The sequence below is a fragment of the Populus alba genome, chromosome 4, assembly GCF_005239225.2.
Source record: "Populus alba chromosome 4, ASM523922v2, whole genome shotgun sequence".
NCBI lineage: Eukaryota > Viridiplantae > Streptophyta > Magnoliopsida > Malpighiales > Salicaceae > Populus > Populus alba.
The window spans coordinates 8,598,956-8,615,517 of record NC_133287.1 but is presented as its reverse complement, the minus strand read 5'-3'; the positions used below and the strand labels follow the sequence as shown (position 1 = coordinate 8,615,517).

Sequence of the window (16,562 nt, the reverse complement as noted above, 5' to 3'; positions counted from 1 at the left end):
AATAATGAAATTAAAAAAAAAAAACAATGAAAAAAATATTTAAAAATCACTATAGAGTAATGAGGTGCATCAAACACCGTCTTTAACGGTGGTATTTAATGTTGTGTGGGTGATGCTAGCAACTTTTGCAATTTAATAATATTAATTTATATATATTACGATACCAAATCATCCTTAAACATACATAAAGGAAAAAAAAAAGTAATAAAGAAACTTAAAATGACTTAAAATCTATAGCATAGAGAGTTAATTTTTTGGAGATATTTAAATAATTAACATGAAAAAAAAAAAGAGAAATCCAAATAGTCCCTGAGCCAAATAGAATTTTTTTAAAAGATTATTTTAGTAATTATTTCTGAAAAAAAAAAAAAACGTTGGCACAGTGAAAGCCTGCCCTCTTTGGACACAAGAGGTAGCTATCGCAGACATGCGATATTTTGCCCTTTTTCTAAAATCCAAACGACAACTTGCTATTACTTTAAAACAAAAAATCTCAACATAAAAATCCACGACAGTCCCTTATGAACCCGCGGTAACTGTGGATAATGATGGAATTCCTGGGCATTTTAGCACCTCACGATGCATCAGCCCGGTGACCCCAAAAACTAAGAATGCAGTGCTTTCGATTCATGGAGGGCGGGCGTCCGATTGTTTTGCTTATAGCCTAGACAGTCTCATGGCAACAAATTCTTTGACCTTCGAGAATAATTGTAAAGCCTCGGGCAGCTTCGGGAAGAGATAAAAGCCGTGAAACATATTTGGATACTCAATTAAGGTAGCCTCTTTCCCGGATCTCTGTAACCACTCATAATACCTCCTTTGCCAATCTTTTAACGGGTCGAACCCACCAACAATCACCATTGTATCCGGAAAATCCAAATCCGAGATGTTCTCAGCATTCGGTCCGCTCACATTCACTGCATAGTGATCCCGATCCGATCCATCTGGCAAAAACACTCTCCAGCACCAATCGGTTCGTTCCACCGTCACGAACGGGTATCCAACCAGTCGGAGTTCCGACTCGGTCCTCTCTTGCCCGCCAAAATACGGCTGCATAGAAACCAATCCAATTACCTTAACCTTCTGAAACGCAGCCCGACAAGCCCGAACCGCAACATGATGGGCCAAATTTGCCCCGGCGCTATCTCCAACCAGAAAACACTTGGACAAGTCTGCATTAGGTGGCAGTAACCCACTGGCTCGATCGTCGTTGTTTAGGAACCGAAGCACGTCTAAACCGTCATCGTATTGACAGGGAAATCGATGTTCAGGCGTAAGGCGGTAATTAACTGAAAGAACAATAGCAGGAAATTTACGTGCAAACCTGCGACAAACGACGTCGTACAAACTTGATGCGGCACTTAGGAAAGAAAATCCACCTCCATGAAAAAAAACCACAACAGGCAAAGAGGCAGTGGCCCTACCGTCAACCCCGCTATTGCCCGGGGTGTAGAGGCGGAACCAGAGGTTGCGGGTGGGGTCCACGGTGATATCAGAAGAGATGATGGAGTTAATGGGTTTGTTAGGGGAAGGAGAGGACTTGAAGTCAAGGAGATTAAGCAAACGTCTGTTTACGGTGCCGTTTGAACGACGTGACAGATCTGTTGCCGCTGAGATCATTGTAATGACCAGTCGTGTCCTCCATGGGATGGCTAGTTTTGCCGGTTGGGGTCTTCCGCTGCTCATGTTTACAGAGATAGAAGAAGGAAAAGAGTGAAAATAAGAAGATGGAAGACTAGTTGAAGGTTTTTAATGGTTGAATTTCTAGCGGAGGGTATGGAGTAGCTCTTGGTTGGTCATGCAGGGCCAATGGCGTGAGAAAAAGCTAAAAGCAACGTTTTCAATTCCATTCCATTTTATTTAAAATGACGGAAACATTTTATATTAATTCATAAAATAAAATAATTTTCATTTTATTTTATATCTTGATTTATTTTAGATTTATCGACTAAATTTTAATCAAAACATTGGATTTCATTCTATATATTTCATTTTAATCTTGAAAAACCATTAAATCAAATTAAATTTAATTCAATTTAATTAATTAAATCACCCACGTATAAAAAGCTATTTTTCATTATTATTTTCAATAATAATAAAAATAATAAAAATTATTATTATTATTTTCATTAACAATGATATTAATTTTTTAAAATTAGATTTATCACTAATATATATGGTGTGTACTCATGTTTTTTTTTTCATGTTTATACTTTGTAGGAATTTGAGGAAAATAAGGGATACTTTACATTCAATTAGTCTTGATAATATTGACCTAGCTTTATATTTAAAATATTTGTGTGAAAACATTTTACTTTCATAATATTTTAATATTTTGTTTAAGTTGAATTACTTTACGTTAAAAATTTATTTAATCTTGACTATTTAGAAATATTTTAAATTTTGAAATTATATTTATTTTACATTGTTTTGTATTGCATAATTTATAATTAATTTATCTTGAATTTGAATTATATTTGTATATATATATATATATATTTATTTATATTTATATATGAACACTGAAACACTCTGAACCTAAAACATTTCATTTCAATTAAAAAAAATAAACACTTATCAAAACAAAATTCACAACTTTAATTATAACAGCACATGAAAAGGATCGATCGACTTTTTTTATCTTTGGAATTTGGAAAGTTATTGCATATATACCCCTAACATGGTTGTCAATTCCATGGTTGTCAATTCCATTATAGTTGGTTTTTTTTTAAAAAAATTTAAATGGTATGTTTTAGTTTTGTAGCAATTCAATATGTCATTTAAAATTGAATATATATATACACACACACACACACATATAATAATAATAATTTCAATTTAAATTTAAAGAGAAATTAATTTAAAATTATGCAATTTAAATTTAAAACACAAAAAAAAGAGAGAGTTAAACATATATGATTTAATCGACTCAATGAGTCTAAAACTTTTGAGACGATAACATATTTGATCAACCCAAATCAACCTGGGTTAATTTTTTAAATCCATAACCTGATTCATGTGACCATAATAACTTCAAATAAAGTAAATTAAAACAAATTATGAATCTCAATTCTCAATAAACATATTGTTGAATAATAAAATTGCAAAAATTTCAATCTAAAAAAAATGACAAAAATGACATTTTAAAACAAAATTATGAATTTGAATAAAATGTTTCCTCATCCTCACAATAAATGCTTTCAAAGAAATATCAAAAGGAATGGGCTTCTGGCTCACAAGTATTTGAAAGTTGGCTCTAACTTTTTCAGCGAGATGAGTGGTATCTGTGAGAGTGATGTTGATAGTATTTAATTTTTTATTATTGTTAAACGTTGATAAATGCTAGCCATCAAATAAATTTTGGGTTAATTTCATTTTCTCCTTGAATTTTATATAGGATCTATCAATTTCCTTTTGATATGATATTTCGTTCAAGGTTTAGAAAATTGAATTGTATTTTTCTTTTTTAAAATATACTATATATCTCTATAAAAAAAATTTTATTGATTGGATTTTGTGAAATTGGCATTGTATTTTTCCGCTGCTTTTATTGATTGAGATTTTAATAAAATTTTTTTTAGCAAACTATCTGTATTTTTTAGAGGAAACAAATTGAGGTCTACGCAGTAAATTAAAACGATATATTTTTTTGTTAGTTTTACTATTAGATATAAATAGAAGGACTTGATTAATAAATGGATGAAATTACAGTATCAATTCATAAGAAAAAAGAAGAAGAAGAATTGGATTTGAGATCAAGGATGCGGTTGTGTTGCACCTGTTTTTGTATTTGCGGTGCAAAAAACATAGTAATGTATTTAGTAATTGTAAATTAAAATTTAATAATTTTTAATTTTATTTACTTCAAATTAATATTTTTTTTTTCAGTGTTTTAGATCATTTTGATGTGATGATATTAAAAATAATTTTTAAAAATAAAAATACATTATTTTAATGCATTTTCAAATAAAAATCAATTTGAAAAACAACCGCAATCAAACAACTATAAAAATTTTTATACATATTTTTAACTGTACATAAACTTCAATAATAATTTTTACTAAATACGTATTTAAATCCAACTAACCACACTTAATTATACTTTTTAAAATTTATTTTTTTTAAATTACAACCACAAAAACTATTTCAAAAACAAATTATATTTAAATTGATATCTCGTACGAGGGAAGAAATGAAATCACGTTCGACAAGCTGAAATGAAATTGATAGATTTATTGGTTTTAATAATTGAACCTATGCAATATCTAATTGATGGAAAAAGTGGAAGCTAGCTGGCTTTTCCTAGCTTTAACGGGCTCTTTGAGGTTAATTATAACGTCTCAAGATTAGAGATTAGATGTGTGTTTAGTCAATAAAGCTACCCAATTATATTTTTTAGTGAGAAATGGACAAGTTCATAACCAGAAATTCTGTCATTTTCAATTATTAAAGTATTGACAACACTACTTACTGCAAAAGGAATCCATTCTTAATTCCAACCATAATGACACGAAGGAGATCAATAGGCATTAATAGTTTGAATTGTCGACATGTCAAGTCGATATCTTATCTCTTGAAATTCCCTTTCGTGGGGCATCAGTCCAATAATTTCAACAAGGTAGCTTATGCAGTCGGTAATCAAGCAGTTCTCCTCCACGTTATACGCATCCATGTGATGGGTTCTCATATGTTAGAAATTTCCCGCTTAATGTCTCTGTCTTTTTCATTTCCAAGTCCTGTTGAATATGTGAGTATTGAATATGTTAGAAAATAATATAAATTATATATTAGGGTTTTATCTAACAGTTTAAGTTTTTGGGTTGAATTGGTTCTTTGATATGATATCAAAGCTTTAATGACCAAGCGGTCACGAGTTCGAATCTCACCATCTCCATTTATTTGATAAAATTAAACACAAGGTAATGTGGATCTGTGCAAGTTTCAAGCTCAAAGAAGGCTTTCACTTGAGGGGGTATGTTAGAGAATGATATAAATCATATCTTGGGGCCTCACCTAATAGCTTAAGCTTTTTGGTTGAATTGGTTCTTTGACAGAATACTTTTATTTATCCTACTCGCCTACACAATACAATACGTCCTTGGGAAATTTAAATTACTTGGTTTTTACATGTGTGTTTGAGAGTATAGTTGTGATTGTTTTTCAAAAATATTTTTACTCAGAAAAATATATCAATAATATATTTTTTTTATTTTTTTAAAAATTATTTTTGAGATTAGCACATCAAAATGATTAAAAAACATCAAAAATATATCAATTTAATTATTTTTTTAATTTTTTTAAAAGTATTTTTAAAACGTCATCTAGCAAAAGAGTTACTTCTTCCAAGCAAGGAAGATGCTGGGTGGGTGGCAACCGAAGCCTCCATCTTTGAGTATAACTATCAGAGCTTTAACTGAGTTTGTTTTATTTAAAACTCGAACTTGTAATTAACTTGGAAAAAATTATTAAATCTATACTTGTGATTTGTTAGAGATTTTTTTAAAATGTGTTTTTTTTTCTAGATAAAATCTTTTTTTTAGTTAAATATTAATTTATATCAAAATTAACTATATAAATACTAGAAGAATGTTTTATTTTTTTATTATGAGATTTGAAGCCTATATATATATATATGCTTACAAGAAAAAAGTTATGTTTTTTTAACATGGAATAAAAAACCTTTTTAATTTAAATACTTCAACTTAAAAAGATAAAATAATATATTTTCAACGTGAAATAAAAAATCTTTTGAAAAAATCTTTTAGCTTATATCTATACGGATTGTTTTTTAATTTTTTAACATGAAATATTAAAATTTCAAATATTTTTTTTTAACTTTATCTTCATCCAGGTTAACCCGTGTAACCCAATACCCGGTCTTTTAGTTGAATCAATCCAGACCGGTTCGATAACTATGCCTTTACTTCTACTATGCTTATATAATTATTGGGTTTGGGGGCCATGGTGTTGAGAGCAGGATTACCAAGATACAAGGGATGAGAGGTTTTCTTTTAGTTTATGATAATGTGGGTGACAAGAGGTTTTGGGATTGGATTCAACTCATCGTGTTCTTCGTGTGCTCATTTTCTCTCGTCGTAAACAAGGGCGCGACTAAGCCAATTGCTGAGTACAAGAACCGAGACTTCGTGGAAGATTCATGTTAAAGTTGTCGGTCTCTATAATATATGATGACCTCAACGTTGCTCCGCCATGCATGTTCTGTTTTGAAACAGAGCCCAAACCACGTCACCAAGAAAATAAAGAAATAACAATGGATTTTTGCTGTCGTCGAGCAACCAGTGGTGGCGGAGGAGCTGGGTTCGCCTCCCAAGAATAACAACAACTATGATATTTTGGAAGTGGCTTCTTGAGTGTCCATGGGTTGATTAGTATGAGGATGTTCCTGCTCCACTACTGTCGTTGTTTCTCTATTTTACTGGTCTTATTTGAATATGATGTGATTTGGACTCCACGTGCATGACATATCAATGTCGAGGTATTTTCTAAGAAGTGAAGTATTAAATGGTTAATTTTTAATAAGAAGATGAAGTTAATAGCTTTACTTTGAATTTTCTTGAATTCTAAAGTACGTCTATTGATCGTAGAAATGATCCATCAGCCAGATTGTATCCCACTCCACTCAATTAGACAACATTTCTTGAATTCGACTTATTTTGGACTCTACATGCATGACATAACAGGGTCGAGGTTGATATCATAGAAAAATACAAGTTCTTAGTTCTTGAAGTCTTAAATGGTTAATTTATGAGAAGATGAAGTTAATAGTTTTACTCTGAATTTTCTTGAATCCTGAAGTACGCCACTTAAGAGTAGAATAGTCTCATTCACCTCCCAAGAATAACAACAACTAGGATATTTTGGAAGTGGCTTCTTGAGTGTCCATGGGTTAATTAGTATGAGGATGTTCTTGCTCAACTACTGTCATTGTTTCTCTATTTTACTAGTCTTATCTGAATATGACGTGATTTGGACTCCACATGCATGACATATCAATGTCGGGGTATGTTCCAAGAAGTCTTAGTTTTTGAAGTATTAAATAGTTAATTTTTAATAAGAAGATGAAGTTAATAGCTTTACTTTGAATTTTCTTGAATTTTAAAGCACGTCTATTGATTGTAGAAATGATCCATCAGCCAGATTGTATCCCACTCCACTCAATTAGACAACATTTCTTGAATTCAACTTAGTTTGGACTCTACATGCATGACATAACAAGGTCGATGTTGATATCATAGATAAATACAAGTTAATATAAATAATATGAATCTTCCAACAAGTCTTAGTTCTTGAAGTCTTTAATGGTTGATTTACGAGAAGATGAAGTTAATAGTTTTACTCTGAATTTTCTTGAATCCTAAAGTACGCCACTTGAGAGTATAATAGTCTCATTCGCCTCCCAAGAATAACAACAACTATGATATTTTGGAAGTGGCTTCTTGAGTGTCCATGGGTTAAATATTTTAATGGTCATATCAATGTCGGGGCATTTTCCAAGAAGTCTTAGTTTTTGAAGTGTTAAATGGTTAATTTTTCTTTACATGATAAGAATATAAAGTTAATAGATTGAAAATGATGAGAATGAGAATTGTGAAGAGAAGGAAACGTGTTGATTTGTTCCTCAATCTCCAAAGTAGTAACAGGTTTATATAGCATCGGTAAAGGGCACATGAATAGAGTTATTTTTTGGCAGGATTGATGATTAAGTTGTTCATATGTTAGAAATTTCCCGCTTAATGTCTCTGTCTTTTTCATTCTAAGTCATGTAGAATAATATAAATTATATCTTGGAGCATCACTTAACAGCTTAAGCTTTTAGGTTGAATTGATTCTTTGACATGGTATCGAGCTTTAATGACCAAGCGGTCACGAGTTCGAATCCCACCATCCCCATTTATTTGATAAAATTAAACACAAGGTAATGTGGATCTGTGCAAGTTTCAAGCCCAAAGAGGACTTTCACTTGAGGGGGTGTGTTAGAGAATAATATAAATCATATCTTAGGGCCTCACCTAATAGCTTAAGCTTTTGGGTTGAATTGGTTATTTGACAGAATACTCTTATTTATCCTACTCGCCCACACAATACAATACGTCCTTGGGAAATTTAAATTACCTGGTTTTTACAAGTGTGTTTGAGAGTGTGGTTGTGATTGCTTTTCAAAATGTTTTTTACTCAGAAAAATATGTCAATAATATTTTTTTTATTTTTAAAAAATTATTTTTGAGATTAGCACATCAAAATAATTAAAAACATAAAAAATATATCAATTTTAATTTTTTTTTTAATTTTTTAAAAAGTATTTTTAAAACGTCATTTAGCAAAAGAGTTACTTCTTCCAAGCAAGGAAGATGCTGGGTGGGTGGCAACTGAAGCCTCCATCTTTGACTATAGCTATCTGAGCTTTAACCGGGTTTGTTTTATTTAAAACTCGAACTTGTAATTGAGTTGGAAAAAATTATTAAATCTATACTTTGAGTGATTTGTTAGAGATTTTTTTAAAATGTGTTTTTTTTCTAGATAAAATCTTTTTTTTTAGTTAAATACTAATTTATATCAAAATTAACTATATAAATACTAGAAGAATGTTTTATTTTTTTTATTATGAGATTTGAAGCCTATATATATATATATATATGCTTACAAGAAAAAAGTTATGTTTTTTCAACGTGGGATAAAAAATCTTTTGAAAAAATCTTTTAGCTTATATCTATACGGATTGTTTTTTAATTTTTTAACATGAAATATTAAAATTTCAAATATTTTTTTTTTAACTTTATCAGGGTTCATCCAGGTTAACCCGTGTAACCCAATACCCGGTCTTTTAGTTGAATCAATCCAGACCGGTTCGATAACTATGCCTTTAATTCTACTATGCTTATATAATTATTGGGTTTGGGGCCATGGTGTTGAGAGCAGGATTACCAAGATTCAAGGGATGAGAGGTTTTCTTTTAGTTTATGATAGTGTGGGTGACAAGAGGTTTTGGGATTGGATTCAACTCATCGTGTTCTTCGAGTGCTCATTTTCTCTCGTCGTAAACAAGGGCGCGACTAAGCCAATTGCTGAGTACAAGAACCGAGACTTCGTGGAAGATTCATGTTAAAGTTGTCGGTCTCTATAATATATGATGACCTCAACGTTGCTCCGCCATGCATGTTCTGTTTTGAAACAGAGCCCAAACCACGTCACCAAGAAAATAAAGAAATAACAATGGATTTTTGCTGTCGTCGAGCAACCAGTGGTGGCGGAGGAGCTGGGTTCGCCTCCCAAGAATAACAACTATTATGATATTTTAGGAGCTTCGTCAGGGAGGGCCTAAGAAATTGAATATGCAGTTTTTCAAGGATATACAAGCACGTATGAGAGATCCAAATTTCAAGTTCTCACCTGAGTTAAAGTTGAAACCGAAGAGCACACTTGTTCCAAGAAAGAAATGGCAGAGGGCACAGTCAAGACGAAGAAAAGCACAGAGGCGTTAAGTTGCAGTTTCCTTTATTCAACTGTGAGAGTGAGATAACTTACCTGTACATGTTTGAATCTGGAAACTCTTTTTCTTATGTCTAGATCTCTCTATACTTTCCTTGTCCTGAAAGTTAGTGCAAAATTATACAAATGTCTTAAACCATTCATGGTTATATGATTTCTTATTTGCCTTGAGCTTCATTACTGTTCTCCTATCCTATTTGTTTTTAGATGCTTTCTTGTGTTTTTAGCTTGACGTACCATTTCCCAGTTTATTAAAAAAAATTCTAAAAAGTCACGAGAAACTCTCCTTTATTTGGTTTCTCATTTATTTAATGTATATTCTTGAGAATGAAAAAGAATCATTGATACATGCTTCTAAATCACAGCTCGTTTCCGATGTTCATTCTAGCTTAATTTGTTTGGGAATCAGTTCTTTGCCTGGTATTGATTACCATAGAAAAAGGCATTGCCAACCAAATTTGTCTGATTTTGTTTCGGAATTAAACCAAGATAACCTTTGTAGTCTGGAAAATAAGTTCTTATGGATGCCCTTTTCATTAAGCTGCAAAGAAGGAATGGAAATGCAGCCGAGATTACAATAACAGCAGCCAGTGGCATCTCATTTCATTATGCGGTGGCCCTCTCCAAATTGGTGGAGGTTTGCATGTTGCAAATCAGCTGCTAGATAGTTTTTAGATCTAGGGTGAGCAAAACAGTCTTTATCTTCTGAGAGGTTGGATGAATAATGTAATGGCTTCTCAGGCTCAAAATGATGGCATTAAATGATGCTTTTCATCTGGGGAACATGGGTACAACCGTAGCATTCCAATAAATTTTTCACAAACTAAAAAAATTTTCAATCAAAAACTTGTATCAAGTTGCATTCAATATAAACTAAGCAGAACTGTTCACAGGTTTGTACCTTTTCAGGTGTACTGATTTTTGAAAGGTGAAGTGATGCACTAATGTTGGATACCTAAGAAGTATATTCTAAAACTCCAGGTGTGTAACCATTACAAATGATATTTTATTTATTTAAGATTTATTTTTTTATGTTTTTAGATTGTTATTTATATCAAAATATAATTTTTAAAAAATAAAAAAATATATTATTTTAATGTTTTTCTAAACAAAAAATAATCACTAGTATACTTCCAAATACCTCCATTAATCCTTTGGCCCTATATCTTTGCAAATTTCTTCCATATATAACCAACAATACAAAGAAAAAGGAAAAACATTGAAACTCCGATCAACAAGGACCAAGGAGAAGCCGTTGACAGCCAGTAACAAAGGACAGGAAACCTGCAAATTATTTCTTTAAAGGGAACAAGGTTTAGTAGAAAAGATGAAAGCAATCTCATACCATATATTAATAAAAGCATTACATATTTAAAATAGATTCTTATCATAACATGAACCCTACCTCTTCTATGCCCCCACCTTTTCAAAAGTCCCCAGGATGTTTCTGTAGGTCAGCTAGACAAGTAAGTACTTGTCTGGTTAGTAGCAAGGATATGGCATTGCATGGAAAAGGTGGTAGTCGGTATAGGGAGGATATGTTGAAGATGCATGATCTATCATGTAAGGCTGGCACATGAAATTGTCATTTGTCATCATATTGTTGCCCGTATGCTGTTCTTGCATGTAAATAATTATGCATCTCTGTGGCTGGATGATTGTAGTGGTACCTTTGCTGCTTGTTGCTCATAATCATGGATGGTCGATACGTCTGTTCATAAGTTGGTATCCCATTAAATTCATGGCCTCCTAATCCAGCAAAACCAGTACCACTGCCTCGATAATCTGCGTTACCCATCATGTATGCAAAATCATCCCCTGATCTGCCACTACCAGCAAAATTATCGTCATCCATGTAAAAGTTTCCCATTCTTGTGGCTGCCATCAAATCCTGACCTCTCCCCACATTCATGGCTTTCAATTCTACGTTCTGGTTTAAAAAATCTCCACAGGTCCTCGTATTACCAATCTCATTGTCAAAGGATGCTGGATACAGGAATTGGTTTTGAGGGTCACTGAAGTCATTGGCTAGAAATTGCAGTTGGTTTGCGTTGAGTTGTTCTTGATTCCGTTTGTTCTTTGTACGTAGAGACCATAGCTCTGCACGTTTACCAGACTTGATCAGTTTCTTGATTAAAGTAGCAGAATCTACCCGGCCGGAAACTATAACTAGCTGGTGCTCTGTCTTTATGTTCACTGAGTAAACACCTGAACACAAGACCAAATACTTTAGTCTGTTAGAAACTCTAGTGCCCAGAAGAAGAGAGAATCTTAGCATAGATCTCTACTCAAAGCCAGAATAAGATAATGGTTACCGGGTTTTACTTCAAAGAATCACATGCTAAAACACACTGTGAAAAAGATCACAAAACATTGAAAGAATCATTGGACATAAGCATTACCTTTTTCCAAGAGATTTGTTGGTAAAGTTATTTGCTGTAATCATAAAACTTACTGCAATAAAAGCAGAAAAGAAACTAGAACTAAATACACATGTTGATGACAAGTGAAAAGGCAAAACTAAAAATACTCTCACCATCAATTTTGTTAAGAAGTTTTCTCACTTTCTGCTTGCACCCTTCACAGTTGATGTGCACTTTGAGATAATGTGTCTGTCACCGTAAAGAAAGAAGAAAGGAAAACAAAACCAGGTTAAAGGAAGCAAATTTAGTGGCAAGTAAAGGCAGAAGTAAACTCATGAAGGAGAACTACAAAGTGTGTCAAAAGTAGAGGGAAAGCTGTTAGTGTAGACAGACCTCAACCTTTAGGAGCTGATCGTGGCCATTTCTTAACATTTTCAACTTTCAAAGAGTCCTTGACAAAGAAGAGAGAAGAAATGTATCAGCAGATTCTCCCTATCGTTCTTCAGTTTCTAAGGAGTTTACCTTTCTCCTCTATACGACGCCACTTGTAAAGGGTTTTATGCAGAGAAAGAACAAAATCCGTGTGTGTAGACTTGTAGAGCAAGTCCCCCAAGAAAATAAAAGAGGGGCAATCTGTGTGAAGCAGACCAGGCTCATAAAATTGACATTTTTTGCTGGCAGAATCTGCATGCCACTGGTTTCTAGCCTCATGAAGTTGTGCACCTGCCCTCCCCTCTCTCTCGAGGAAGGACACCATCTCTGCTGGCATTGTTGCATATGGTCACGAGATCCAAACCAGTTAGTTAGAAGAAGAAAATAACCAAAAATGTTTTTCATAGCTAAATTTACTGGCGTGTTTTTTTTAACTCTTAGATGGATTTAACTTCTGAAAAATAATATATATTCAGAAAGTGATAAAAGATCCATTAAAAAATAAAAGAAGACATATTTTTCCTCGTAAAATAAAAAATATTTCAATTTCAATTTTTTTATTTTCATTTTAAACTACACATGTTATACTTATCTATTCATTGATTTAGTCAATAACACCTCACATTCAAGGAATGCTGTGATGACAGTTACTATTCAAACTATATTTTTTTTTATTAAAAAACACTTCAAAATAATATATATTTTTATTTTTTAAAATTATTTTCAATATTAGTATATTAAATTATTTAAAAAAAAAATTATAAATAACTTTTTTAAAATTTTTTTAGAGAAGTAGACGATTGTTCTGTGCACTTGTGATTTCAAATCATGAAGGGAGACGCACATGCTTCATGTTGCAGGAAGAACCAACGTGACTGAAATAAAAGGAGGGAAAATCGGTTACAACGATTGGAATTTCTGTTATAGCCAATTCGCACCGTTTTACTTACATGCATTAGAAACGTTTCTGTTTTGCGCACCGTTTTAATAACAGAATACACGTGTTAGTCATTTCCATTAAAAATACCTATATTAAGGGGCAATTGTAACAAGTTACAGTTACGTGAAATATACAACAATAGAATTCTGTTTCTCTTCTCGTGCCCCCCAAGTTCTTTCTCTACTTCCTTCTGCGATCTCTCTTCACCATTCCTTCACATCTTCATCAAGCATTCTGTCAACCATCCTCACCATTCATTTACACCTGCACCAAGTGGTATCAGAGCAGTTATCTGCGGACCTGCACCATGACACATGAAACTAGGTCTCAAGATATTAAGAAACTGGAAGGAACAATAACAACAGCTAACAAGGAGCAAGGTATATGGAATGACAAGATGGCAAGACTGCTAGAACAACAAGGACAGTAGCAGCTGTCTAGCGATACTCGCCTATTGAGATTGGAAGAACTCATTGCAGGTATTTCACTTCAGCAGAACACCTTACTACAGAAACTATAGTTGCCTACAGGAGAAACCAGCTCCAACCAGGAGTATCACCGCAGCAACCAAGAGGGCGTGTTATACAAGAATGATTGGCAACAAGGTGGAACTTACAAGTTCCATAAACCCAGAAGAGATTTTCCATCCTTTGAAGGGGAAGATGTACATAAATGGTTGTACAAGTGTAATCAGTTTTTTGAAATGGAAGAAGTTCCTGAAGCAGAGAAGCTGAAACTGGCCTCCTACTACTTGAAGGGTACGACCTTATATTGGCACCAGAATTTCATGAGAAGCAAGGGTGGCCAGCTAATAACATGGAAGGAATATGTACAAGGTTTATGTGGCAGGTTTGGTGGCCATAAAGAACCCTTGGAAGAGCTGAAGGATCTGAAGCAAGATGGTGATTTGGAGACTTACATCAGGAATTTCGATATCCTGTGGAATAGAGCTGAGATTGATGAGAGGTATGCATTAATTTTCTTCCTTGGTGGTCTTGAGACAGAAATTAAGAACTTGGTTAAAATGTTTGAACCCAAATCCCTTAATCAAGCATATAATCTGTCCCGTTCACAAGAAAACACAAATCTCTATAAAAGTGCACACAAACAGCCAGGCAAACAAACAACTTCACCTTTTGGCAGCAATCAGGTTTCCAATCAACAACATTCTTCCTACAAACCTCATAAATTCAGTGAAGCAAACCCTCAACACACTAATCTACCAGGGTTACTACCCACCCCTCAAACACCTAATGGAATCCAACCAATGAAAAGGCCTACTTGTACTGTTAGGAGCACTGAAATGGAAGAAAGAAGGGCGAAGGGCTTGTGCTTTTGGTGCGATGACAAATTCACACCAGGACATAAATGCAGAACACGCAAACTTTACTCCATATGCTTAGTGGGTGATGATGAGGGCGATACAGATGATGGGGTTGAAGCTGGCCAGGAATCAGGAGAACAGGTAGACACAGACCCCCACATTTCCATGAATGCGTTAGAAGGAATCCCAGGATGCTACACCCTTAAAGTAACAGGTAAGGTTGACAAGCTACCAATCTTCATATTGATCGACTCGGGGAGCACTCATAATTTCATGAATACTTGGGTTGCTAACAAACTTCAGTGTATTCTAAGCCCCATCAAACCAGTGATTGTCAAGGCTGCAAATGGGGGAAAAATGCTATGCTCTTTTATTTGCAGAAAGTTCAAATGAAAGATGCAAGGGATACATTGTGAGGCAGACATATTTGTCATGGAATTGGAGGCTTGTGACATGGTCCTAGGAGTCCAGTGGTTAGCCACTTTGGGAGATATTGCGTGCAACTACAAAAACATGTGGATGAGTTTTGAATAGCATGGGCAACATACCACCTTAAGGGGCGAGGCACCAGTGAAACTACAATCAATTCAATACGGTCAAATGGGTGGTCTGTTGAGCAACAAGACTAGCATTGCAGGTCTCAATCTCTGCAGCTTGAGGATGGTCCAAGACACACCTGACAAGGCAACATCAACTACTGCAAAAAATCTCAACAAAGAGGAAGAGACAACACTACAACAACTACTTCAACTTTATCAGGATGTTTTCATTCCTATGACTGGTTTACCTCCCAACAGGCCTCATGACCACACCATTCCCTTAAAGGAAGGAGCTCAACCTGTCAACCTTCGTCCTTACAGGTATTCAAGCTTACAAAAGGATATGATGGAAGGTCTAATATCTGAAATGTTGGAAGCAGGAACAGTCCAGCCAAGCCACAGCCCCTTTGCCTCACCAGTGGTATTGGTTAAGAAAAAGGATCTCTCCTGGCGATTGTGTATCGACTACAGGGCTCTTAACAGACTGACTATCAAAAACAAATTTCTCATTCCTTTGATTGAAGAGCTACTGGAAGAGTTGACAGGAGTATCAGTTTTTTCCAAGATTGATCTACGTTCGGGCTACCATCAGATTCGAATGCAAGCAGGAGACATCCACAAAACAGCCTTCAGAACACACAATGGCCACTATGAGTTCTTGGTGATGCCTTTCGGTCTTACTAATGCTCCGGCCACCTTTCAAAGCCTAATGAATGAGGTGTTTCACACTTATTTGAGAAAGTGTGTTCTTGTGTTTTTTGATGATATCTTGATTTACAGTCACTCCTACAAACAACATCAAGCTCATCTGCAAACTGTTTTTGAGCTGCTTCTGTCGAACAAGTTGGTGGCCAAAGAAAGCAAGTGTGTTTTTTGTGATGATAGGGTGGAGTACCTAGGCCATATTATCTCTAAGGCTGGCGTAGCAACCGACCCAGAGAAGCTACAGGCCATCAAGAACTGGCCATTACCTCAGAACATTAAACAACTCAGGGGATTCTTGGGACTCACGGGGTACTATCACAAGTTTATTAAAGGCTATGGTATTATCTGTCGCCCCTTAACTAGACTGCTAAAGAAGGATGCAGTGGGGTGGGATCAAGAGGCAACGGTGGCCTTTGAAGCTCTAAAGAAGGAAATGATGAGCCCTCCAGTCCTAGCACTACCCGATTTAAGCAAACTTTTTATTGTGGAAACTGACGCCTTAGGGGCTGGTATTGGAGCAGTACTCATGCAGGAAGGTCATCCAATTGCATTCATCAGCAAGGCATTGGGACCAAGACAACAGTCGTTATCTACTTATGAGAGGGAAATGCTAGCTATCCTAATGGCAGTGCACAAATGGAAGCAATACTTGTGGGGCAGGTCCTTCAAAATCAGAACTGATCATGTTAGTTTAAAGTATTTACTAGATCAAAAATTATCTTTCCCTTCTCAACATTTATGGCTCACAAAAC

General features: G+C 34.4%; 1 protein-coding gene across 1 annotated transcript; it reads right to left on the bottom strand.

The window, feature by feature from the left end:
- Positions 1-360: 360 nt before the first annotated feature.
- LOC118056050 (probable carboxylesterase 18) lies at positions 361-1,831 on the bottom strand. The gene has a single exon (XM_035068150.2). It carries the CDS (start codon positions 1,684-1,686, stop codon positions 658-660), a length of 1,029 nt encoding a protein of 342 aa, XP_034924041.1. The 5' UTR covers positions 1,687-1,831; the 3' UTR covers positions 361-657.
- Positions 1,832-16,562: the final 14,731 nt, after the last annotated feature.